Source organism: Pogoniulus pusillus, chromosome 3 (assembly GCF_015220805.1).
Source record: "Pogoniulus pusillus isolate bPogPus1 chromosome 3, bPogPus1.pri, whole genome shotgun sequence".
NCBI lineage: Eukaryota > Metazoa > Chordata > Aves > Piciformes > Lybiidae > Pogoniulus > Pogoniulus pusillus.
Genome location: NC_087266.1, coordinates 23,817,823 through 23,844,566, shown reverse-complemented (window position 1 = coordinate 23,844,566; position 26,744 = coordinate 23,817,823). Strand labels below are relative to the sequence as shown.

Sequence of the window (26,744 nt, the reverse complement as noted above, 5' to 3'; positions counted from 1 at the left end):
TGTGGCTTATAGGATGTCAACAGTAGGACTGTGGTCAACTATGATAAGGTTCTACAGCACTATAGTTTGTAGGTGTTGAGTTATAGAATCAATCAGGCTGGAAAGGACCTCTGAGATCATCAAGTCAGCCATTTCACCCACTCCACCAAGTCTATCACTAAATATTGAATACTTTATTTCTGAGGATTTTTTTAAAACTGTTTTTAAATATTCTTCAAATTTCACAAAAAACCTCAGCAAATTTCCCTGAAAATGAAAACTAAACCACCTGTTCTGCAACACGAGGAGAGGCTGAGGAAGCTGGGATTGTTTAGCCTGGAAAAGAGGAGGCTCAGGGGTGACCTTATTGCTGTCTACATCTACCTGAGGGGAGGTTGTGGCCAGGGGGAGGTTGCTCTCTTCTCTCAGGTGGCCAGCACCAGAACGAGAGGATACAGCCTCAAGCTGCGCCAGGGGAAATTTAGGCTTGAGGTGAGGAGAAAGTTCTTCACTGAGACAGTCATTGGACACTGGAATGGGCTGCCCGGGGAGGTGGTGGAGTCGCTGTCCCTGGAGCTGTTCAAGGCAGGATTGGACGTGGCACTTGGTGCCATGGTCTAGCCTTGAGCTCTGTGGTAAAGGGCTGGACTTAATGATCTATGAGGTCTCTTCCAACCTTGGTGATACTGTGATACTGTGTGTGATACATGCAAAGTCCATTTGGATCCAACCTACTGCTCAACATTTAAATAAATGTACAAAGCCAAAAGGACAACATATCTCACAGACACTGGTTTTCCCTAGAAAATTGTCTTAGCATTTCTCAGTATCCTCTGGCATGCCTGGATGTAGCTTTTCCATGCTTTGCCTGTGAGCAGACACCATTTCACAGTTTGGAAAATCCTAAATGCCTTTGCTAGAAACAATGATTTTTCAAGAGCAGAAAGTACAAAAGTCTTTTTCATCTCTGGCACTTTCAAAGAGCAAAAGCCACATGAACTGTGTGAATAATTTCCAATAAAATCATGTCCTGCTTCCCCCCCAAATAAACACAAGATTCTGAAGGAAGTTTGCTACACCCACTAAATCCTAATGGGAAAAAGGGAAAAAAACCCAAAACAATCACAAAAAAAAAAAAAAAAAAAAAAAGAAGAAAAAAAAAAAAAAAGAGGGACGAGATGAATGAGAAACCAGCCCAAGCGTCTTAGCAGGTGAAAGAACAGCTTTGTTAAGAATGAGACTAACCCAAAGCACTGACAGGATATTAGCTGGTTATTTTAAGAAAAGATTACAGAGAAAAGGGTGGGATTGAGGGCGGTGGTTTCAGATAAAAATCAGCTGTAAGAGAGTACAAAACCCCTTCTGTTACATCACCACCTCCTGCGGCTTTGGCCAAGAGCATTCCAAGGCGTCTCTTTAGGTTTATAATAACATTAAGAAAATAAATGGAGCCCACCTCTCCTTGCCACTTCATTAAGTCTAGAGCCACTCCATTCTTGGCAGTCCCATCTCTCCTTTTCAGCATTGCAGGAACAAAATTTGTCAGAAAGGATTTTGAAATCCACTGCCATCTAACTGAAAGCTGACTTCTTGGTTCAGCTTTTGTTGCATCAGTTTTGTTTGACGCATCTTCTTTGATTCCCAGGTCCCCAAACAGGTACTGAATTCATCAATACACAAGCAGAGAAAAAAAAAAGGAAAATAAATTTAATTTACCAGAAAGGATGAAACATGAGGATATTATTCTGGTCAAAGCAGAAAAGAAAATCTCCCCACTGAAATGGAAATACCTGTTCATAATTGTCCTTTTTTTACAACCTAGCAAAGGGAGAGATAAACAGCTCATCAGGGTTCACTGGATTTATTCTGTATATTGCAATAAGGTGCATTTTAAAAGTGCTTGAGAGACTTGCCTTGCCTGTCACAAGGATACAACAGTGAACATGCCATTAGTTACAAACATAAAGGCGACTACAATGTCCAGGTTGTGCATCGTTTTCCTTAAAACACAACATATGTCCCCAGACAGAACTGGGAGGTCAAAGGATGGACCCTGCAGCCAGTGGACTCTCTACTGCAATATAGCTTCTCTGCAACCAGCATTGCGGAGCCTTCAGGACAGAGGCTTCTGTTGTAGGTGGCAACTACCAACTAAGTGGCACCTTGTAGGACTCCTGCCAGAGCATACCAAGAAGAGCATTTATGACAGGGCATCTGCCAGCTCCCAGGAAGACTCAAATGCTGCGGGAACTGGGAGGGACCACCTCACCCAGAGCAAAGATACATACAGTTTGACCATGAGACATGACCAGTCTGTGCCACCTCTGCAGCCTGCCCTTTGGCTGTACATTTATGCATCTGGACGATCACAGCAATAAGGTCCAGGACAGCAGAGAACACAGGGAATAATGCCATTCCTGCATCCCAGGGATTGCAATTAACTAGGAAACGTTGTGAATGCACAACCCAAAATGTCACCCAGCCCTCCGCTTTCCATTGGGCAATCACTAACATCTGTGGTGCCCTGCCACATGCAGTCATTATTGACATTAAGCAGTCTTCAAATTGTGTTTATGCCTGTACCTGCTTATTCACTGATCCACCTTTGTCCTGAAAAACAATTAATTCAGCTTTTCATTAATGAATGTGTTTCTTATCAGCCTTCCCCCCCCCCAAGCAGGTGTATTTCTTTAAACATCTAAATAAGCAGAGTACTCCAACTGCAGTTTCAGCAGTATTGATTGCAGCTTCATAATTACTGTCTACATCCTACATACATTTCCATTAAGATGCTTTACAAGAAAGACACATCTGTTTGGTTCTTGGGTGGTTTGTTTGTTCGGTTTTTGTGGGTTGCTTGGGTTTTTTTGCATTAGTGCCATGCAGTAATCACACACAAGCTGTTTTCCTAATTGGCTTCCCAGCCAGCTGTTCCCCACTGCTTATTTGGTTTTCTTTCCTAAGCTATCACTGTCTTCCTTTCTAGAATGCCACTTTATTTTGGACAGTTTTCTTAAGACCCGTGTCGATACGCTGTCCCATCTTGCAGCACACTTGAAAGTTTTCCCATAGCTGGTCTCACCGTGGACTTTACAAATGGAAATGAGATTTAACCAAGACTAGCACAGACACCACGCTGTTCCCTTTCCAGCATGCACAGCTCTTTTTGGCAGCTTGCCCCAGTCTTGGAGGCGGTCACGGCCAATTGCACCAGCAGTGTAATGCGTTGTTCAGGGGACGGTGGTTCATGGGAGGCAGTGTCAAAAACCTAATCGAAATCCACTGCTGTCCGCCTTTATCTGCCGCGTTACTTTAATCCTTGCATCACTCGGTCAGCCATGTTCTGCAGGAGTTAAGCAGCTGTCAGAACACGCGGAGCACTACGGCTGCACAGCGGGTTCAGTCGAACCCAGCCCCTCAGTTCTCGCTCTCACAGAGTCTGAGAGGGGGAAAAAAGGGTTTTCAGTCCAAATTTATCTGTTTGCCTGTAACCTGCCTTCGAGGAACAAGCTCCTTCTTGCTCCACGGAGGTGAGCTGCTTGTCCCTTGGCTACACCGCATCCACGCGGTTCCGTGGCTAAGTCCATAAAAGTGGATGTTCCCGAGGCCCCTCTCCCACACCGCGGCTGGCGATACTCGCTCTCCGGGGCGGGGGCTGCCAGTCTGTCTTCCCGGGCTCGGCCTCTGTCACCGCCCCGAAGGCTGTCCCACGCTGCCTTGCCGCCGGAAGGACGCGGCTCTCATTCATTGCTTGCATAAGGGGAGGTGCCGGGTTGCCGTGCTGCCTCGCTTCTCGCCTGAGGCCGCCGGTGCCAGGCTGCCCATCGGCGCGGGTGAGTGCGGGGCGCGAAGCTGCCCTATGGCGGGCGGAGCGGGCTGAGGCCGCGGGTGGCGGGAGCGGCCCCGGCCACGAGTGGGGCGTCCATTTTGCATAGTGCAAGTGGCGCCAAGGGCTTCTGCGGCCGCGCCGTTTGCCCTCCCGCCAAAACAGTCGCCGCTGTGTTCTCCCCGTGGCTTCCTTAGGGCCGCGTTTCCCTGTAAGTCTCTGTCTGAGCGCTGCTGGGAACCATCCCTCGTGTCCCTTTGTCTTGCCCTAACCTTCCCGAATGCCCGCGGAAAGGGCCTGTGCGGGGATGTGCGCTACAGTGCTCCGGAGTGTGTGCCCCTGCGCCAGCGGAGGCCGCCTCCGGCCACGCTTTATCTCTTGCAGAGCCAGCCGCAAGCCAAGACGGAGTTGGGAAACTTACGTTTCTGATCAGGTTCTTTGTGGATTGCTGTTGCCTTTAGCAGTCAGACAAAATGCCTTTTAGACAGGATTTCTGTATTGTAATTGTGCAGACTGTATAGCTGCAGGTGTTGACAAAGAAGGAGCAAGCCCGTTGAGCTTGACGACCCTCGAGTGATTTTCGTTTGAAGTACTTTGAGTGTCTTGTATTTTAAGTGATCTGGAGGAGGAAGGCTCCGCTTCACAGCATGTATGCTTTAGATACTCAGACTGGCTTCAGAATAAACCCAGAGGACTGGGTGTTTAGTCCCCAGTTTATGCTGGCTTGCTGGGATGTGTATGAGCCTTGCTGCTTGTAGGCTTGTGTTTATCAGTGAGAAGGTATGTTCAGAAGGCACTCGTTATTTTGGGTGGGAAACTTGAGGCCAGCGAGGCTTCCTACTCAGGCAGTTCAGTTGTGAGTGTGGGTGAGATGTAGGTAATCGCAGAGATTAAACAATGCTCTTGACTCCATGGGAAGAGAGGAGGATTTGCTATACAGGAGTCACCTTGGATAAAAGAGAACCTGTAACCCTTTAGTTATTGGAGTAACCAACTCTGAGCTTTATTTTTGTCAATCCCTGGGAGCTGGGATTGTTTAGCCTGGAGAAGAGGAGGCGCAGGGGTGACCTTATTGCTGTCTACAACTACCTGAGGGGTGGTTGTGGCCAGGGGGAGGCTGCTCTCTTCTCTCAGGTGGCCAGCACCAGAAGCTGCGCCAGGGGAAATTTAGGCTGGAGGTGAGGAGAAAGTTCTTCACTGAGAGAGTCATTGGACACTGGAATGGGCTGCCCGGGGAGGTGGTGGAGTCGCTGTCCCTGGAGCTGTTCAAGGCAGGATTGGACGTGGCACTTGGTGCCATGGTCTAGCCTTGAGCTCTGTGGTAGAGGGTTGGACTTGATGATCTGTGAGGTCTCTTCCAACCCTGATGGTACTGTGATACTCCCTCTTCCTTTATTTTAAAAGGCTTTTTTTTCTTGTGTAGTCTACTGCTAGATTTCAGGTAGCCCTCATCCCCATACAGTGTTGTGCCTGAGCTGTGTGTCTCTGCTTTAGGCTGTGTGATAGCATGAGTGGCGTGTGCCAGTCCTGCTGTTGCAATTCATGGTCTCAGTTGTGTGAGATGGAGGGCAAGAAGTTGTAGCGGTAGTTGTTTAGTCTCAGATGCAAAAGAAGAGTGAGAAATGTCGCTTGGGTTAAGCAAGGCATGGATCTTGTTGCAATTACTGACCTTCTGTTCACCCTTGGTCAGGCTCCTTGGCCTTGATCCACTGTGACAGGTTAATGAGAATTCGGTGGTTTTTCAGAAATGTCATTTCCAGTTGTATCCCATCTTTCAGAGAGTAGAAAACAAAGTGGAGATTTTAATTGTCTTCTCTTAGTTTTTGACATCTGTGATGTCAAAAGATCAACTGCACGCATGGAGTGAGGTGCTGGAGGAAGAGAGGGTTATTTATTTTTCTAGCAAGTGTGTTTGGTGAATGCTGGCTTGATCCTGGCAAGGTTTATTGGCTGAGCTGCTGTGGTGCCAAGGGGCAGATGAGTGTGTGACAGACAGAACTCCTTTGCCTCTCCTGAACAATAAGCTAGGAAGTCTCTCTGACTTAACCAAGTATGTATAGAAAATAGAGGCACTGAGCAGTAGAACCAGGAGGCTTAGCAGTGTGGAGAACTAGTTCAGCAGTCCTGGGCAGAGTCCTGCAGTCTATACAGACCCAGAGTTAGTAACTTGGGGTGAATTTTCTCTTCGGTCTATGTCACTATGACAGTATCCTGGGGTGTTCTCTGTTTCCTGTTATATCCTCATTGTTTTTTATCCTAGGACAAAAATCTTTGCAAATCTGTCATGTGCTGAATGTTTTTTAAGGTAGCTTTCATCTGATTGTAGGGAATCATCTGTGCCCAAGATAGTGAGCTCTGACTCCCATTAACGGTCAGCCAGGAGAGGGCTGAACATTTTTGGGGTGTGATTCATCTCTGCCCAATTTGCTGAAGCAGATGAGTTGAGACTTGAAAGCTGCTTTCCACTGACTATAAAAGGAGGCACTGGAGGTTTAGCTCATGTAGAAGTCTGCACGATAAATGTCTATCTTGATGAACTTGTGAGGCTCTCGGATTCCTCAGTGACTTTAGGAAGAGTTATAGCTGTTCACTCTGTGGGTGGGTTTGTTCTGTCATTTGAGCACTCCCTCCGCTGTGCTGTTGCTGCAATATGAACTTAAACCTACAAAGGAGGAGGGCACAGTTGTTAGTAAAACAAAATGAAGAGGCTGACACCTGCCCTGTGATTATGCCCCAGCCGCAGAATTCTTGATAACTGCCTGTGGTTTATGAGCAGTTTAGGGTGTCAAGCTGCACCTTCCTGCTGCAGTTTGTAGAAGCCTTGGGACCCTGCTTGCCCTGGCAGCACCGGCCTGACCAGCCTTGGTGGTGAATCAGCAGCTGCTGCCTTTGCCAAGGCTCGTAACTTTGCTGGAGACCACTAAAGTGGTGTGTTGTAAATCCTGTGAATGATCTCTGGATATAGAAATGCCCTATTTTGGAGCTGCCAAACGAAAATAGTGTGAGTTTTTTTTGTTCCAAGTTTGTTTGTGAGTGCATTGTTGTTCTTATTGTTGTTTTTTCCTAAGTGAAAAACAGTTCAGAAAAGCTGTATATTTGTAGAGGTGCAGGTTTTTTGTGTGTCCAGGAGTTGCAGGAACTGCTGTAGGAAAAAAAATTCCTTTGCTAAGCAGGATCCCTCGTTAGATTTTCCTCTTCAGTTAATGTTCCCCAGTACCTTGGGGTCTCTTGACCCCTTTTGTGAGAAATCCACACAGTTACTAAAATTTATTACTGTTTACTTAATGGTAGTATTCATCTTCATATTTTCTTACATCTCTTCCTTATCCCTTTTTCTGAGATGAGGAGTCACTCACTGAGTTCCCTTTCACTGGACTTCTAGGCAAATATCTCAGCTGTCTTTTCAGAGCTGTACAGAGTACACAGTTCAGTCTTGCCTCATTTTTCTCCACAGCCTTATTACCTTTTTTTATTTTTCCTTGTAGATCTTATTGGCTCCTTGAATTTTTAAATTGCAAGGATAAGAATTTTACTTGGTGTGCTGTTTTTGAAGACTTGCAATTAATTACTCCTCTTATTTACTGAGTGAGCTGCACAGAATCACAGAATGGTGGGGCTTGGAAGGGACCTTTGGGGATCATCTAAAGCAGATTCACCTAGATAGTCTTACTGTGCAAGAAATTACTGTGCTTTGGGTAATGAGCATTTGCTTTAAGCTGAGCAAAAGCTTGTCTTTGCTGAGTGAAAGATACTTAAACTTGTTGGAAAACCAGTGTTGCTGGGTTTGTAGAACTAGGTTATTTTGTTAAAGTGAGCCTCTTATAAAGTAAATAGCATAGGCATCTTCAGAAAATATTCTGGAGGGAATTAATCAGCTCAGGTAGCCAGAGTGTAGTCTTTCATCCTTAGATTGTCGATTAAACTTCACTCAGGGCTGCACACAGCCTGACAGCTGTTTGATGACCCATGTGAGGTAACTCCCAAGGAAAGAATGCTGCTGCATGCTGCGCTGCTTGTTTCTTCCTTCAAAAAAATTCACAACCCAGGGTGATCTATAAGATGCTTTGTGAAGAATTTTATTCTTTTTCTCACTTTGCAGTGACATCTGATCTGTGCATCAGACTGGTTTGTGTGCTTATAGCTTCCAAAAGCTGAGAGCAGCCATTAGGAAAAATACAGCAAAATCACAGGATCACCGAGGCTGGAAAAGTCCTCCAAGATCATCAGGTCCAGCCTATAACCTAACACCACGACATCAGCTAAACCGTGCCACATCCACTCTTTTCTTAAAGACCTCTGGGGATGGTGACTCCACCACCTTCCTGAGCAGTCCATTCCTGTGCCTAATCCCCTTTCTTGTGAGGAAGTGCTTCCTAATAGCCAACCTAGACCTCCCCTGGTGCAGCTTCAGACCATGCCCTCTTGTTCTGTCATTAGTTGCCTGGGAGAAGACTCTGACCACCCCACCTGACTACAACATCCCTTCAGGTAGTTACAGAGAACTATAAGGTCAACTCTGAGTCTTCTCTTCTCCAGGCCAAAGAACCCCAACTCCTTCAACCTCTTCGCATAAGACTTTCCCTCCAGCCCCCTCATCAGTCTCCTTGTTAATCAACCCATCCATTTTTTTGCTTTACCTGGAACAGCAACAGAAGAGTTTTGTTTGCAAGTTAATTGCAAAAACAATGATGTGGCCATTAAGAGATACTGGCAACCAGTGTATAAGGCAATTGTTACTGTAGAAATAACAGTTGTGTAATGCCTGTCTTGTCCACTACTGTTTCAACAACCTGCTAAATAAAGAGGCACATTGAATGTTGTATAGAAGTGATCAAACCAGATTTTTAAGTCTTGTCCTGCAATCACTACCCAAACTTTGCTGATATAGGTTTGAAGTCCAGAGGTGCCACTCCATTGTCTATCCACTCGTGATGACCACAGGAGCCTTAGGCAGGGCCTTTTTTGCCTGTGCCAGTCTGCTGGAAGAAAGGAACTAAATGTTCTGGCACCCTGAATGAGAAGAAAGTGCAACACCCAGAATTCAGCAGCTGAATGATGGGTGAGGGTGGAGATGCCACATCTTGAAGTACAACATTAGGTGTTTGTTTGAGATTTTGGAAATGAGAACTTGAATGAAACTAGAGTGGGAACTTGGCCTCTAGCATCTTTTCAGTTCAGGAAAGGTACCAACACAAGCAGTAGAATGAAAAGCATAGGAGTTAAGCAGCTAGAGAAGAGCAGAAGCAAAACATTTATGCTTTGCTTTGAAGGCACTGAGGTCAGTGCTCAGGCAGTCCTGAAATCTGAAGCTTTGTTGAGAAAACCTCGTTTTTGAGGGACACAAGTGTCAGGAGGAGTACTTGTTCTTGTGAGGGAAGTCAGCTTCTGAGTTGCTAAAGCCCCAAAGACTGTTCAGAGACTTCTACATCTTTTTATCAACTTCCTACAGAAAGACAGGTCAAACATTGTCAAGGTAGTTTTGCTCCTGCTGGCTCTAGGTTCAATCTATTTTGTGTCCCGAGGAGTAGCCCAAGTTCCTGGTGGAGTTTTCATAGATGTCTGCTAGAGTCTTGACCAGTAGTTAATGAAGGCAGATATTTCCGGAGGGTCATTGCTTCCATCTCTCTTCTGAAGGGATGTATTTATACTTGGAGGTGCTTGTCTCTACCTTTTTTTATGGAGAGGATTGAGATGATACATGAAGCCCAAACATCTGGTTTGAGGTTGACTGAAGCTACTTGAGAGGAATTCTACCCTTCATAACCTGGCTGGCATGTAGAAAAACACAAGGATATCCTTCAAGGAAGCTTCTATAAGCAGTGAAGCCACACTTTTGTTTTGGCTGCTACAGTTGAACTATCAGAGATATTAGAGTTCTTTTGAACCTGCCTTTTCCTTTGAAGGAAATACCTGGAGATCAGAACAGTGTAGAGCAGAGCACCATCAAAAGCACAACAGCATCTCTTTGCTTTTCATGCTGCTGTTCAGACCCGTTGGGGAGAATTATCATTTGTTTTATAGTTACTTTGCTTTAAAAATCACCTTTTTTTTTCTTTTCTTTTTCTTTTTTTTTTTTTTTTAATGCCCTCATCTCACCCAGTTCCAGTGCAGTATAACTAAGGAGAATATTTACAACCAGTAGCTTGTTTTCTTCCTGCTGTCACTCAAGCCTAGCAGCAGCAGAATTTATTATACTTCAAAGTTTCTTGTACTAGATAAGCAGCATGCGGAGAGCTGGCACTGTATGTGCTCAAGAGAGGTATGTTGAAATGTATAATGCAGCACCTCTCAGAGACTGTCATATTTAGGTCTCTCTGCATGCACCTCGCAGTCCTGTAAATATAATGAAGAGTGGTTTCCTTTGATGCCAAATTATGATGTGGAAAAATACAGTAAAGTTTTTAATCATGTATTGTCAGACTGGATTTAAGTGCATTCTTACCCCAAACACAATACTTTTGCTGATAGAGACACAATAATTTTTAAGGATAGCTGTATAACATCCCTTAACAGAAGTGTGTCCTGAGTGGCTTCACTTACTGTTGTCTTTGGGGCCCACATGCAGATTTTGGGACAGAACAGGCTTCTGTGTGAGAAGCAGGGAGGTGCAGGTGACAATTTCAATAAAATGAGAAATCTGGGTAATACTTAAGCCTACAAATTAGACAGTTGTTAGGCTAATGGTGTTGAATGGCAAGATTTTTTTGCTCATGAGAATCTCTTCTTGCTCTTCAATGCAAGCCAGAACAAGCTCCCTTCATGGAGATGTGCGAGTTGAGAGCAGACTTTTTTTGCACATACAGCAAACCAAACTGTAAGGCTGTCTGTGAGGTCATATATGCCTCTTCTTGTGCAAAATCAGCTGAGTCCACGCTGTATTTTGTAGTGGCCTCGCAGCTGAGGCTTGATGAAACCTGCCAACCTGTTGGTTTTCTTACCTACTTGTACTTCTGTATTGACCCTGCCCTTGCTGCTCTCCCAGCTAGGACATTCATTAGAGGTAGTTGCAAGCCTTCTGTACAAATCCTTTGTTGGGCTCGCCAGCCTGGAGCCCCTGTGTTAAAGGGATGCACATTCCCTCTGTGTGGCACCATCAGCAGGACTTGAAATGTGCAGCTTGTGGTCTTGCTTCTAGTTGTGGGTGTCATCTTTGCTTTTACTTTTTGGAGGGTGGGGGGTGGGAAACCAACAATTGAAACAACTCAAAGCAACCTTCAGCAAGCCTTGATTTGATCCCAGACAGGGGTGGGAAGCCTTATGTCACACTATGAGAAAGACTATGAGGTAAATCTGAAACCGGCTGTGTTTGGACATTGCTTTATTATAGCCCTTCCCCATCAACAGTCATACAGTCCTGAATACTTGGGTTAGATGGAGATAAAACTGTTTTTAGACAACAGCCTCTTAGGCTTCACTGACTTAACACTGAGCACTACCAACTATCAGTGTGTTTCTGACATTGCAACCTTCACAGTGCCTCTGCACACTGCAGCAAATTGGGGGGGGCGGGGGAGGGGGCTGGAGGCTCTGTTGGTCCTGTCTCAAATCTGAGAGCTCAGCCTGGGCGTTGACTTTGCCTCTTTCGCTGCAGTGCAGCCATTAAGGAGCAGAGGAGAGTTGAATGGTGAGCTTGTGTTTGAAAAAAGAGCATTTATCCAAAGCAAACACGCTTTACACCTACCTTACTGTGAAATGCAGTTCCACATCAGTGTTGCACCTCCTTTCTGATAAGACTTATTTAGGTAGAATATATCAACCCTGGTCTCTGATAGCTCTGTGTGAAAACGTGACCAATCGGTTGCCCTGCAATCAGACTGGTCAAATATTACCCTTGTATCGTTTGTCATGCTCTGTGCTTACTTCAGACTTAAATGTCTGAAATGCATGCAGTTTCCAGAGGCATTTTGTTGTAAATCCTTCAGCACTTAGGAGCTGCAAAGTCTTTATGGTGATAGTTGTGGGATTATTTGAAAACACTTCTGAAACTGAAGCATTTTTTCCACAGTCAGACCAATAATCCCATTTAATATGCCTTTTTTAGTTATTAATTGGGTGCTCCTGCCTTTCAGGATAGGAGCTTTTACTATCTTTAGTGGTGTTCATGACTGACAAACTGCAGAGCTGGGCAGGATTGGGTCAAACACTGAAACAAAAGCAGACAACTTGTGCAGCCTGCAAGCAGGCAAGTGCATGGGTGAGGCTGCCATGGAAACTGCTTGTACTGTTTGCAAAAAAGACCCAGCTTGTCATCACTGCTACTCCTAAATACAAGTCTGTTTTTAGCTGCCCTTTCTGCTTGTGATGGCCAGGAATACTGCACAGGGCAGCTGCCTGGGAGGGGAGAGGAAGGTGGGAAGATGATGCAATACAGGCCTAGAGGCAGCACAAGGTAGTAACTCTGTGCTGGGAGTGCCAGAACGGGCAAAGGTGTCTGGGATGATTTGATCTTGGGCAAGAAGTGTTTGCCCACTGCCCAGCTGTGGTGAAAGGTGGTTGAAGGAGCAGATGGGGATGAATGTGATGTCCATCATCTTTGGGTGTGCTAGCTGCAGTCCCTGGGGGAGTTACCCCTTACCTCAAATGTGGGGTGTCATGTTGCTTTTATCAACTCCCTTCTCCACACAGTTCCACACTTTATCTCTTCTGCTGCACCTCTTGGCACTATCCTCAGCTCCCGTTTCGCTGTGGGTGTCTGTCTAGACTAGACCGATGAGGACACGTCCTGTGGTCCTGGCAGCCAGGCTCCATGTCTGCCCTGCCCGGCCCAATTCCCGTCTCAAAATAGCGGTCTCTGGGGAGGCATATGTCACGGGCTGCAGGAGAGGGAGCGGTTGTTAATGGTCAGTGTGTTGGGACATCACCATATCCCAGCTATGCTAGAAGTGGGGCCACACCATCCGTGCTTAACATCTCCCTCGCCTTGGTTTGGGCTGCCTGGACTGTATCACACAGTATCACAGTATCACAGTATCACCAAGGTTGGAAGAGACCTCACAGATCATCAAGTCCAACCCTTTACCACAGTGCCCAAGGCTAGACCATGGCACCAAGTGCCACATCCAACCCTGCCTTGAACTGCCCCAGGGATGACGACTCCACCACCTCCCCAGGCAGCCCATTCCAGTGCCCAATGACTCTCTCAGTGAAGAACTTTCTCCTCACCTCGAGCCGAAATTTCCCCTGGCGCAGCCTGAGGCTGTGTCCTCTTGTTCTGGAGCTGGCCACCTGAGAGAAGACTGCTTCAGTTAGAGCTTCCTCCTGGGAAATGCTCCACTTCTTGTGCTGTTCCTAGGCAGACAGGGCATCGGTTGGCCCCTCAGAGTCATGCACTGTTGGCTCCTCTAGGCACTGAGTAACTCCTGTCAGTGGGGTATGTGGTGAAGGGACTATAGTAATTTCATCAGATGGTAGCATTCAGTCTTTGCTTTTAATCCAGTGTGAGTTGGGGCATTGTCTCTTGGGGAAGGTCTTCCTGAGGAACTCTCTCCCATGGGAATTACTTACCTATTAGACCCACCCATGAAACTGCAGACACCTAGCTTCTTCTAAGGAATCAGAGAGTGTGGCTGCACACACCAGCTGAGGTGGGTGTGAAGTGCTTGTTTGTGCCTGCAATGATGAACGTGTGGGGCTTGGAAGGAGCTGATCCCTTCCCAGCCCTTGAATTATGGCTGGAATGTGGGAATACTGGGTCTAAAGGCAAACAGCTTCTTTCACTCTAGGCTTCTTTTTGGCATGGCATAAATCATATTTGCACAAAGCTTTAGTATTAGGTCTGTAGTCATGTGAGTACCCTCAGAAGGTTGTAGTATATTTCTGAATGCAACTGGCTTGCTTATTTAGAAATTAACCTTGGTTTCTCCAGAAAAGAGAAGCTTTTTCTAAGTCTTCCACTTCCTTAATCAGAAATTAACCTTATTTTTTCCAGAAAAAATAAGTTTTTCCTAATTCTTCCATTATATCAAGTCACAGACACATCAGGATGCCAGGCTGGCAGGACTGACTTGGAGGTCCATGTGGGGCAAGACCTTGAAAATGGCTTCCAAATTGGCAGAACAACTCCTGAATTAAGGAAAGGCAGCCTTGCCTCCAGCTGCAGCTGCCACTGTTTATCACAGGCTACCTGCTAAACTCCACCTGCTCCCTGCTGCTCAGGGACATAGCAAAAGCCACTGATTTATACCCACTTTGATCTGCCCCTTGTCCAGATGTGGAAATTCCCACTCAGCTGCACCCTTCCTCTTGGTGTAATGGTGGTGTTCGGGGGAGTCTTCTCCTTTGTGCTGTCTGTCTCATTGGATGTGCCCCATGGCTGTGCAAGGCGGTGGTTGTTACAGTATCACAGTATCACCAAGGTTGGAAGAGACCTCATAGATCATCAAGTCCAACCCTTTACCACAGAGCTCAAGGCTAGACCATGGCACCAAGTGCCACGTCCAATCCTGCCTTGAACAGCTCCAGGGACAGCGACTCCACCACCTCCCCGGGCAGCCCATTCCAGTGTCCAATGACTCTCTCAGTGAAGAACTTTCTCCTCACCTCCAGCCTAAATTTCCCCTGGCATAGCTTGAGGCTGTGTCCTCTCGTTCTGGTGCTGGCCACCTGAGAGAAGAGAGCAACCTCCCCCTGGCCACAACCACCCCTTCAGGTAGTTGTAGACAGCAATAAGGTCACCCCTGAGCCTCCTCTTCTCCAGGCTAAACAATCCCAGCTCCCTCAGCCTCTCCTCGTAGGGCTTGAAGGTTGGGGCTCCTCATTGTTTACTTGTTTGTTTCTCCACTGTTGTTTTAACAACAAACCAACTTTTGTCTCCATCTGACTTCCTTTCTTATCTCCTAAGGAACATTTCCCACCTTCTTCCAAGGACTTTCATCCAAGGACTGTAGCTGGAGCATACTAAATGGTGTGTCCAGGCATTTTGATTAAGCAAAGCTTTGTCTTCATTTTATCTGGGTTTGAGAAGACAGAAGCTCATTTATTTAATAGTGTTTCCCGAAGCATGCACTTTGTTCTGCTCAATACCAAGGCTGAGTCCCTGGAAGATTACAGGCTATATGTCACTTCAAGTAGGTCCCTAGCAGTCTGTTTTGGCTTTCATTTGGGAAGTCTAATTATTGGTGGAGATCCCCTTGGGTTTTATGATAAATTGAGGGAGTTCAATCAAGCAATTTTCTTGCAAAGTTTAATTTGAAGCTATGCTGAGGAATTATTTCAGGAGACTGTACTAGAGCTGGTGGGAAACTTTTTCATTAGATGTGTTTTATCAGAAAACAGTGATTCATGTAATGAAACAGGTGTGACACTCTTTCTTGGCTAGGCAGGAAGACATCTCCTTAATTTTTTGATCCTTGAGGAGCTGTAAATAGTAAATGTGATGCTCCCCTCCTCCTTCTCCAAAGAGCTGGGTGTTATTTTGAGCTGCTGGAGGACTTCTCACCTGCTGAAGTCTGTGATATGTGCTACCAGAGCTGAGAGCACTGATGGTGCCTTTCACTGGATGGTACTTCTTAGGTGGGGAAGTGTGCCATCTCTTTCCTCTGCCTGAGCTCCTGGCTGTGGGAGCTTTCTACTTGTTTGGTTGTAGGTGCAGTATTTGGCTTATTTCAGTGATGCTGTTAGCAGCATGATTTCCCAGGTGCAGGCACAGGACTGGTAAGCCATAGCTTGGGCAGGGGAACGTGTTTTCATGGTTTAACCCTGCCAAAACAAACATGAGGCTGCACCTGAGTCTTCCCCAGTTTGAGACAGGATGCATTATATCCACTTTGTGTCTGTCAGGTATTTCTCTAACCCATTTCTGCACACTTGAGTAGTGAAGACCCATTTTGTATCCTGTCCCAGCCTTTCATTTTGGTCACAGTTGGAAAACTATTGTAACATCAGATTCTTTACTGCAAATTAAGCCTAATATGTTTCTGCCCTAGCCAAGGCAGAGAATTAATGCCCACCCAACCTTTTACCTAGTGAGCTGAAGCTTTGTGGAGAAGAATCGGCATCACTGACCTTCCATTTTGGAGAGTTTAGAAGCTTGAAGTCTTGGGAGTTTGAGGTGTGCCCCTTGGGCCTTTCAGAGTAGGAACCTCTCTCCTTTATTTCAGTCAAGCATCACTACTCATTTTGAAATGGGTTTCGTGTATCATCACAAATAACCCAGATTGATATTTTTTTCTACAGATATTGAAACAAAACATTGCAATTTGCCTGCTTTGATATTCTGGGGAACTTGAGACTTCTCATCTGGGTTTGGAGAGAAGGATGATCTTTGTAATCTCAAAAGTTTTCCTGGGATAGTAGAGGAGTTTCTGACCTTGGCACAGCCAGTAGCTGTGACAATTTGGAAAGCCCTGCCATTCCTACAGGGTCTGAGAATCTTGGGAGCCTAGAGCCTTCTTCATGTCCAGTGGGACTCGGCATTCCACTTTGAATAACTGATTGCTAGTAAGTGAGTAGCTTAGGGATTAGAGAGAGCACCTCACTGCTCCTTTTCCAGTGGAAGAAATTCTCTAGGGCTACCAGATACCTGGAGGAGAATGGAAGATGTTGCCTTGGAAATGTTCATAATGCTCAGGAGCTTGAAGAACAGAAACCTGCACTATTCCCAGCTATCAGTGACAGAAGGCTGGTCCCCCAGTACCACTTCCATGGTACTGTTAAAGCAGCTGTGCTAAACAGTGGAGAGTAATGTGGGCAGTGTGTCTTTAAGATGGTGATTGAGATTGTGCTCTGTATATACTGCACAACCATGTGTATGGGCACCCTTATCTCTGTTGTATGTGTAGTTTATATTTAACTGGATGGCTTCCCTCTTTAAAGTAGCAAATGCCTTGTTAGTAGCTGATCTTGTTTTTTAATGACAGAATTGGCAAAGAATGTAACCTTTGGTATCCATATACACAAACTGATGTAATCTTTGTTTCTGAAATGCATATTAAGATACAGGCATACATGTGGAAAAAAACCTAAAAAATGTGATAGTCTAGAAGAGAACAATTCAACAGCACCTGGAGAAGATATTCCTTGTCTGGTTAAATACTTCTGCAGGACAGCATCCCTTTACATGCAGTAAAACCATTGTAAAGAATTACAGTTGCCTTGGTGGCTTTTGGATTGGACTCCATGTCATTTCTGATGCTATGGTGAGATATCTTCCAGCTTGGCAGCCTCTGAGTCAGTGCTCAGCACTTGTCCCTAATGTGCCCAGTCTAAACTGTTTGCCTTCTCCAGTATAGTTGTGGAAACACAGCCAGACTGTAAGTCTGATGGCATGTCTTCTGCTTCTATTTCTGAAAGTTTTGAGACAGGTCTTTGATACCTATGCCAAGTGGAGAAAGTTCAGCATCTGCTGTAGCCATCTTGTCTCTGCTCTGTCACTTGTTGCAGAGTGTTTTCTGCTGCATACTGTCATAGACCACACTGGGGGCTCAGTGGCTTGATTTTCTGAGCAATGCTTCAAAAACCATTCAGTGATTCTGGTTTGGTCCCTTACAACGTAGCCTCTTTGCAGCCAGGAATCCCAAAACTATCTGTAATGCTAATGGCAGTAGTAGGAATAGAGACTCTCTAAGTCTTCTGGATAGGACTTCGCTGTGAACGATGCTGTCTTGAGGATGAATGTAGCAGAATCAGCCTTTTTGAAAGGCTTCCCAAATGGGTTTGTTACCTGTTTATTGGTCAAAAAGTTAGTGTCATTGCTACATGCTTGTTCAGCAAGCTGACCCATGTTTGAACTGAAAATAGAGGGCCAAACCCATTCCACACTGTTTGCCAAATGTACCAGTGTAGCATAGGCACAAGCTTAGTGTTCTGCAGAGTACTAGCAGCGATGGTACAGCTGTCCAGGGGATACATTCATTGAAGACCAAATAGATGCTGGGGAAAAGTCAGACTGTTCACTTTGCTATTTAGGAAGGGTACTGATGGCAGTAGAGGTTTGCACATTTCAGAATACATTTAAGTGTATGTGGGACGATGCTGAGTGGAGATTTCTGCTTGTGCTTCCTCTGACAAGGTGCCTGAGGATTTCGCTGGATGTGCATCGCAATCAGGCTTGGATTTTCTTCTTTCCTTGGTAGAAAACTCCCTGTTCTGTATGATCAGGTTTAAAGCTATGCTCTTCGTCAAATCAGAGAAGATAATTCTCAAGAGCAGCAAATCCTTGGAGTAGATAAGGAGTGTTTTTTTTCAGAAACTGAAACAAATTGTAACAATTTAGGAAGTGATAGTACTGCTTATGTAAAATGGTGCCATGTCAGCTTATTTTTGCACATGGTGTTTTGTGTTTAGCTGGACAGATGTCTGTTATGGTTTACTTTTACTGTTAACCAGATGCAAGATTGCTTATTTTCTTATGAGATTGTTTTGAAGAGTGTCCCTTTTAAAAATGTTATTAATGGGAAGGAAATCTATCAACCTGATACAATAGGTATGTTAACCATTAGATAAGAGGAAGAAGAATATTTTATGTTATTTGAAAACACAATGCGGCCAAGACACAAGAATTTGGACAGGGGACAAAAGTAATAAACATAAAATGGCCTGTAAATAAAAGACAAGGACCTGTAACAGTGGGTGGAATTTGGCCCCTATTGAAGTTGGTGGGAGCTTTGTCATCAACTTCAGTGGGACAGGATTTCACCAGAGGATGTGGCCTCTGCCCCAGGGTCCACCCTGCTAGGTTATCTAGGTGCATCGTTGCTTCCTGCCCCACTTCTCTCAAAGCCCTTGGCTCCTGCTGAAACACAAAGGTGCCCAGAGCCTTGGGATGAAGCCATTTCCTACACAGGGTTTGAGTGGCTGATGCTTGCAGCTTGGTGCTTCTCATTGGAGAAACAAGAGCTCAAGCAAGGGTGAGAGATAGGTATGTGCAGAACAACGCTAATGAACATTCAGATCAATTTCCTCAGCTTGAAGGTGGTTGTTTGTCACCCAGTAAGATTTCTGGAATAATGTGTATTGTTTCTCATGATTAGGACTGCATTATGCCACAGGAATACTAACTGTGTGTTGAAAAAAATGCTCATCATTTCAAGCATGGCTGGAAGTGGGAGTGAGAGGAACCATCCCAGAACACATTTCCTCACTTTGAAGGCAGGAATGGCTGTTTCAGAAAATGAGATCACAGACGAATCCAACTTCTGGGGAGGAAAAAGTTGTGATCTCCATCTAAGTCACCCTTTGATGCAATTGCAAAGATAACAAATTTTATCAGAGAAAAGGTTTTGGGCAGAGGTGTAATGATCTCTCTACTGCATCCTGCTAAACCAAGATTGCTCTCCTTATAAAAAAATCCGACTTGTCTTTGTTGAAAGTCTCTGTTAAGCTACAGTGAATATAGAATCATAGACTTATTTTTCCTTTAAGATTGAGTAGAACCATTGTCTAACTGCCTAGTCTGGTGTTAAACCATGTCCCTTAGCACCACATGTATGTATCTTCAAACACCTCCAGGGGTGGGCATTCAACCTCCTGTTGGAGGAGTCTATTCTAGGGTTTAATAACATTTTGAGTGAAGAAGTTTCTTCTAATAACCAGTCTAAACCTCCCCTGCTGCAACTTGAGGCCATTTCCTCTCACCACGTCACTTGTTACAGGGTAGAAGAGCCTGACTCCCACTTCACTACAGCCTCCTTTCAGGGAATTGTAGAGTGAGAGGTTCTCTCCTCAGATTCCTTTTCTCCAAGCTGAATAACCCTAGTTCATTCAGCCACTCCTCGTAAGACTTGTTCTCCAAACCCTTCACGAGCTTCATTGCCCTTCTCCGGACATGTTTCAGGACAATTATAATTGAAAGATTCATTTGATACTTACCCTTTCAAAAGCAAAAAAATAACATGTAAAAGATGCTTAGGGTGGTGATCAGTCTTCTGTGTGAAGGACAGCACTCTGTGCAGGGGAAGCAGAACAAAGCTGCAGCATGACTACCCTGCCCTGCACACAGCTCCCTGTCCGATATCTGGACATCACAGGAGGTATTTTATTCACAAAAGAGATGTTCAGACTTTCTGATGCTTTTTGGACAAGACAGAGTTGATGTCTTGATCTTGATATCAGCCAGATGAGCAATATCTGCTGGGATTAAGACAATTGCAGGATGTTAGCCTTAATTTCCAGGTCTATTATAATTAATCATCCTCTCTTATGAGCACATTATCCATAAAAATCAGTTCTGCTTTATTCTTGGTAGCTGTAATACAGCTGCAAACACATGTAAGTAGGCCTGAGGGAGCTTCAGCAGGAAATAATTTTGAAGTATGTTTCTTGTGGGATACTCTTGAGTGATATATAATCTTGAAATAACCCACTAGATGATGATGTGTTTTTTTTTTTCCTTAATCCTACTTCCCCCACCCCCAAAAACTTTGCTGAGTCTATGCTCTGATACTCCAGCCCTGTAAAGCAGGCCTGTCTCTGTCCTGGGGACCTTGCCTCTCACCAGCCATGTTCTTGTTGAAGAAGTGATTTGTCGTGATGTGCATAGCAAGAGAGGGGATTTGGTATCAGATCTGCCTTCATTTTCAGTGCAGAAATAAAACTGTCATTGGTTCGGGTCGTATTTGTTTTGCGAGACACCAGGTTTAGATAAATTAAATGGCTAGGTAGGAAACAAATCATTGTTAGTACATCATTGAATTATTACTAGTAAGGTTTTGAACAAAATTCTGAAAGGGACTTAGCATCTACAGTTCCTTGGGCGTGAAAGGAAAGTGGCTTTTACCTGTGAGGAAACTTGGTTCACCGCCACCTGAAGGCATTTCGTAGACAAAGATGTCTATCAAAGCTTGAGCTCTGCCCTCTGCTTTCGGTTCACCACAGAGCACATGCTTCTTGGAGCTTTGTGGAGTGCAGAGGGACAGTAGTCAAAGGCTATGAGGAAGCCTGTAATTAGTGCCACTTAGCTCTGTAAGTTAGTCCTGTTCCTGTTGTGTGGGCATTGTAGAAAGTCTCATGTCGATAAACACATTGTAAACCTTTTACTTCTGCACATTACATGGTCCATCACCAGATGATATTTTCCTTGCCCATCTTAATTTTCCATGTAAGAAATATTCAACACCTTGTAAGATGAAACCCAGTAAGATCAGCAAAGCTGATTTCAACTTAAAGGTGGAAATTCAGAGGAGCACAATATAATGTATAAGTCACAGGGATTTGGAGAGGTCTGGACCTATAGCCTTGCCCTGGGTGAAATGTCTCTGGAAGAAGGCTGGAGAAGAAGTCTGAAGAAGACTGAGAGGCAATTTAATAAATGTTTGTAAATATCTGAGGGCTGGGTGTCAGGAGTGGGGGGACAGGCTCTTCTCACTTGCTCCCTGGGATAGGACAAAGAGCAGTGGATATAAGCTGAAACACAGGAGGTTCCATCTCAACACAAGAGGGAATTTGTTTACTATAAGGGCCATGGAGCACTGGAACAGGCTCCCAGAGAGGTTGTGGACTCTGCTTCTCTGGAGACTTTCAAGACCCATCTGGATGCATTCCTCTGTGACCTGAGATAGATTGTATGGTCCTGCTGTGGCAGAGGGGCTGGACTTAATGATCTCTTTGGGTCTCTTCCAACCCCTAACATTCTATGTGTGTATGTGATATTCTCTAACTTCTCTGGTCTTCCTTTATGGTTGGTCCAGCTCAGCCTCAGCAGTCCATTTAGGCTCTGCCCAGCTGCACCACCACATCTGTACAGACCTCTCTTGCTCCTTGCTCAGCTTTTCTCTGAGCTGGGCCACTCTCTACCTTCATCTCATTTCCCATATTTTATAAATAGCCTCAGGTGGGACTTTCCCTGCATTTTTCTGTGTTGCTTCAGCTCAGCTGTTCAGGCCATTTACTTTGCTGTAAATATTGACTTAGCAAGAAGTAAACTAAACTGTTTCTCACAAGTCCTATGGCATTTCGTGATGTTTTTGTACCACGAAATAAACCTGTGTTTGTCCTGAAATCCAGAGTTTGGTTCTGAGTCAATCTGGTCTTGACTTTTACAGCAGCTTTTGGAAAAGAAATCTATTAGTACATCTCCTGTGGGTGTCTTGCTCATAGTTGTCTGCAGTTTATAGTGGGAATTTGTATTTCTGTTTTGAAGACCTTTTTTCCTCTATAGCATTTTTCAACTTGATGCACAGCACCAAGATATTCCTTGTTTCTCCACACTTAATGTAAACCAGTACCATCACTGGGCAGGATGATGAGTTAGCCCCACAGCTGTGGTCTTCATATGTTGTAGGCATTGGCAGGATGGTTGGAGTTAAGCAAAGCCTAAGACTTGGGTTGTCCTAGAAAGCAACAAAATCATGTGGGATGCCTCAGTGCAATGCTTTTCTTGTTGCTTCATCCCAGTTCAAAGTTCAGGGCTACCCTGTCACTGCTCTGGGCAGGTGGGCAGATGGCCATCTGAAAACAATCCTGGCTGGCACAAATGTGGGAAGGAGACTGTGTGAGGGAACTAACACATGAACACACTTAGGTAAAGAGGTCTGCCTTCCTTCTGGAGGAAGAGCACAGCTTTTCCTCTTTGTGTATGCTGGGAATTCCCAGGCTTCAGCAAATGATATTTTTGTAAGATTGACCTGAAATTTGCCTTTCTCCACTAGTCTGAATCCACGTCTCTCAAGATCATGTTTGAGAGCTGCTGGTGGAGGAGACTATTCCTGCCACAGAGGGATTTCTAAGTCTTCAACCTTGATCCTGCCATTGTAATTACTTTCTCATGGTAGGGGAGTTAGTGTAAGGCCAGGAGAAAGGGGCTTTAAGTCAGGGTTTATGGCTGATGTCTTAGAAAAGTGAAGAGGATTTTTGATTTTGTAGTTAATGCTATGGTGACAAAGTTGAAGCCTTGGATTTGATAGTTGACTCAAGTTTCTTACCATGTATTTTCCCACCTTTCACAGTGGGTTTAGTTGGAGCTGATGAAGTACTAATCTCACTTCACTATACTGTAAATTGCATTCAGTAGTATTCTTGCCATTACAGGATGTTAGGGATTGGAAGGGATCCAAGGAGATCATCAAGTCCAACCCCTCTGCCAGAGCAGGACCACACAATAGCACAGATCACAGAGGAATGTGTCAGGACAGGCCTTGACAGTCTCCAGAGAAGGAGACTCCACAACCTCTCTGGGAAGCCTTTTCCACTGCTTTGTGACCTTTACAGTAAAGAAGTTTCCCCCTCCACAATATTCTTAGTCCACAAGTGCTCTTAGTGTGCAGTGCATCCTGCTCTTCCCTTACTGGTGTACTATTCACTGGGAAGTGAATGCTTCAGTCCAGCATTGAACCTTTTCTTCTTTTTCATAATTAATGATAAAGCTGCTGCTGAAGCCAGGCTTAATGGTGTGGTCTGGATATCAGTCTGGGGCTTCTTGGAGCTGCAGGATGTAGTCTGAAATGGAGGATGATGTTTGTCCATGTAGGTTGTGTCAACATAAGGAGGTAAAGTAGCCCATAGATTTGCAGAGCAAAGTAGTTGGTGCTGAGAGCCTAATGTCTGCATGTCACATCTTGGAGGGAACATTATCCTGCAGTAGCTGCTCCTGCAGGCTGATCTCCCATCAGGTGTTGGGAAGTGTTGCATGTGGCCCTGCAGCATCTTCAGCTTTAGGTTCATCCCAGTTGTATCAGGTTTGTGCACTCCCCAAGCTCTCTGTAGTGTGTATCAGAGTGAGATAGGTGGACATTCTTAACGTGCTCTTCCACTCTGAACAGAAATGCTCATGGTTATTAAAATAGTTGAATCCAGCTCTTGCAGTAATGATTTTGGTGCTTGGAGCATCTGAAAAAGCATGGTAGGTTGTTGTCAGTGCCAGTTCTGTTAGTCTGGCTTAGGTTGCCTGTTGTCTGTGGCTCTGTACGGATGTTCAAAGCTTCTTGGTGTTTCTCACAAGTGTAGGATCTTCTTCACTGAAGGCCCATTCAACACTGTCTCAAGCTTCCTGAACACTGCTTTACTTTAGTATGTTTTTCTGTGTGTCTGAATTAAGAGTAATACAGAAACATCCTAGCTGTGGAAGCATCACATTATCTAGATGCCAAATTCTGAATGAGGATGGTAATGATAAGACGAGAGTGGGATGACAGAGTGTGGGCTGAGGAAAATGGCAAGTTAGTGAGAGTGACATTTAGAAGAGGAGGGTTAGGAACAAGCAATCAGAAAGATCCAGGGCAGGAATGCGGTGGTGAACCTGTTGAAGCAGGATGTGGTGCCTGTTGACTGGAGAAGAGTGAAGAGGTAAATGTGTTAACATCTGAGAGGCTGGCAGATTCACTGGACAGTTTTATTTGATAAGAGGCCTGGGAAAGCTGGAAGGCTGTTGGCTTTATTACCTTTTCAGGTTAAAAGGAAGAATGATTGCTTTCCTTTATCTAACACATCCAAAGTACAGCATTTAATGTGCCACACAGGAAGTTGTTTAAGAAGATGAAGACTAGTAGGAAACTGAAACAGTACAAAAGAGACTTTTTAATGAGAAGTCAGGGACTCGAAGAGGAAGACAGGCAGAGGAGATGCCACTGAAGCTGTTAGTGGTTGCTCTTGGAACGTTTTGGTTGCTCCTGTTATCTAAGGACATAAATCTTGAAGAGACAGACTCCCTAATGACATTGATTCCATGGATGTCCTTGCAATTCAGAATAGCTTGAGCCTTTGCTTCAGCAAAATCAAGATAAATAAAATCCAGTTCTGCACATCTTTTTCCCTAAATGATACCTGTTTCAGCCTGGGCAGTTGTAGGCAATAGCAACCTATGCTACAGCCTGTGGCTGGAGCTGGAGCTTGGAGAGTGGAAATGTCCCAGCCCACTTGCCTGCAAATGATGTCACTGACTGCAGCATATGGTGGTTTGTGCTCTAGGGACAGCAGCATGTGTAGAGCCTTATTCTGGAATGTAGTGCTTACTCCTTGTTCACTCTGAGACTTACATACATAAAAATCTATCTCTTTTTTTTTTTCCAGTTCCCAATCCAAGAAAGCTGCTATGAAATGTGAAAGATGGGCTTTGTGTTCTCAGTTTGTCCACTTGTTTGGGTGGTTATGGAATGAGGTGGGAGCTGGAATGCAGTGCTGTGTGTCTCCTCGAGCTGTGCACGGTTTGCAGCGTGGCTGGAGTGGGAAGCAGAAAATGCTTTAGTTGTATCTGTTTTAGTTGCCTGTTCTAAACCTAAGTAAGATGCCAAAGGAGACATTTTGCTATGTAAAAAGGGTGGGAAGATGAATTTGTTGAAATGTAACAGGGCTGTAGGGAAAGTATCCTGGTCCAAGTAATGAAGGCAGCATCTTTCTTCCAGGCCCTAATATAAAGATGGAGTGTCAGAAAATTATCAATTTTGGAAACCAGCTTCTTCGCCGGAAAAATGTGGATTGCACTCGAGAAGACAGTCGACTCTCGCGATGCCTCAACACGTTTGACTTAGTGGCTCTGGGTGTGGGCAGCACTCTGGGTGCGGGTGTCTATGTACTGGCTGGAGCTGTGGCACGGGAAAATGCAGGACCTGCCATCGTAATCTCCTTCTTGATTGCTGCTTTGGCTTCAGTGCTGGCCGGCCTCTGCTACGGAGAATTTGGTGCCCGAGTTCCTAAGACAGGATCAGCTTACCTCTACAGCTACGTGACTGTGGGCGAGCTGTGGGCCTTCATCACAGGCTGGAATTTAATCCTTTCCTATGTCATCGGTAAGTTTGGTGGGTGTACTGTGAGACCCTGGCTGTAGTCTAGGATGGCAGCCTAGTTTGCAGCATCAGCCTTGAGTGGGCACCTGCATTACTGCTACAGAACTGATGCTTCACTCTTGCACTCAACAAGGATTTCAGGATTTGCCTGCAGGGTACGTTGTTGGTGGCTCCTGTCAGTCAGCAAGGTAAGTTGTGTGCTGTGGGTTGAGGGTTTGTGTTGCGGCTGGATTATTTCTGCTGTGACTTCTTCAGAATCTCCACATCAAACATTTGGCATCCCTTGGCTGCTGTATACTTGCCAGGGAGCAAAATCATGTCCTCTGCGATGAGAAAGAAGCTGCCTACAAAAGGATGCTTTTACATAGCAATATCCGTACTCCCAACTGATGAAGGATCAATTCCCAGTCCCTTTGAGACCTGTTTAAGGTATCTAGAGATCAGAATTTTGACTTGTGAATTGATGCAGGATTAAGTTTAGGATGATCTGCAGGTTCACAGTTTCTGAGGCATCCAAATCAAATCCCTTCTAAGCTCTTGACTCCCTCTAGGAGTGTGACCTTGGGTCAGGCTCAGAGCATGCAGCATGCAGCTCAGCTGATACATCAAAACTATCCACATGTTGCCAATTAAGAATTTGTGTCTTTTCAAGCACGTTCTGAACACGCTTCTTGTCATTGTGCCTGTAATTAAGGCTGCTAGTTGAGAGTGAAGACTTACTAGTTAAAAAGAAAAATGATGTTATGTTAAATTATTAAAGGGAGGTTTTGTGAAAAATGCATTTTATGGGATGTGCATTACCTTGGAGATTAGTTCCCATGGTGCTGGGGAAGGTAAGATCGTATCAAGAATGATATAGTGCTGTGGCAGCTGCTTGACTGAGGTTCTGCTGGCTCTGCTCTTTCTGCTAACTGCTTTTCTTCCTCCTACTTCTCCCTCTCTTTTTTTTTTCCTCTCATTTTTTTTTTTCTTTTAAAGGAAAGGATAAAAATGATATACTTTTTTTTCAAAGTAAGCATATAATTTCCTCCAGACTTCTATAAAGGACTCTGCTTGGGCTACATGTGTTAGAATAGAACAGGCTTCTTGATGGTTTATTTTCTGTTCCAGAAAGGTAATGATAAGTTGTGTTCTCCATGCTCTTTATAGTTGTGCGGCCCTCCCCATCATGACACTGGGCCACCAGAACGGCTGACACAGCTGGGGATGGTGTCCCAAAACCTGATTCTGCAAATGCATGGTGAAAAGATTTGCATACTGAACATTACACTCCCAGGATCTGGGCT

The 26,744-nt window shown here is 44.9% G+C and overlaps 1 protein-coding gene across 2 annotated transcripts in view; it reads left to right on the top strand.

The window, feature by feature from the left end:
* The first annotated feature begins 3,400 nt into the window (after window positions 1-3,400).
* SLC7A1 (solute carrier family 7 member 1) overlaps window positions 3,401-26,744 on the top strand; it is a 44,331-nt gene continuing 20,987 nt past the window's right edge. The window contains exons 1-2 of one of the 2 annotated variants that reach the window (XM_064172626.1): window positions 3,401-3,812; window positions 25,078-25,461. In XM_064172626.1, coding sequence (XP_064028696.1) covers window positions 3,575-3,812; window positions 25,078-25,461 — 622 coding nt within the window. In that variant the 5' untranslated portion in view covers window positions 3,401-3,574. The remainder of the gene's footprint in view (window positions 3,813-25,077; window positions 25,462-26,744) is intronic. The other variant, XM_064172617.1, reaches the window with a different exon arrangement.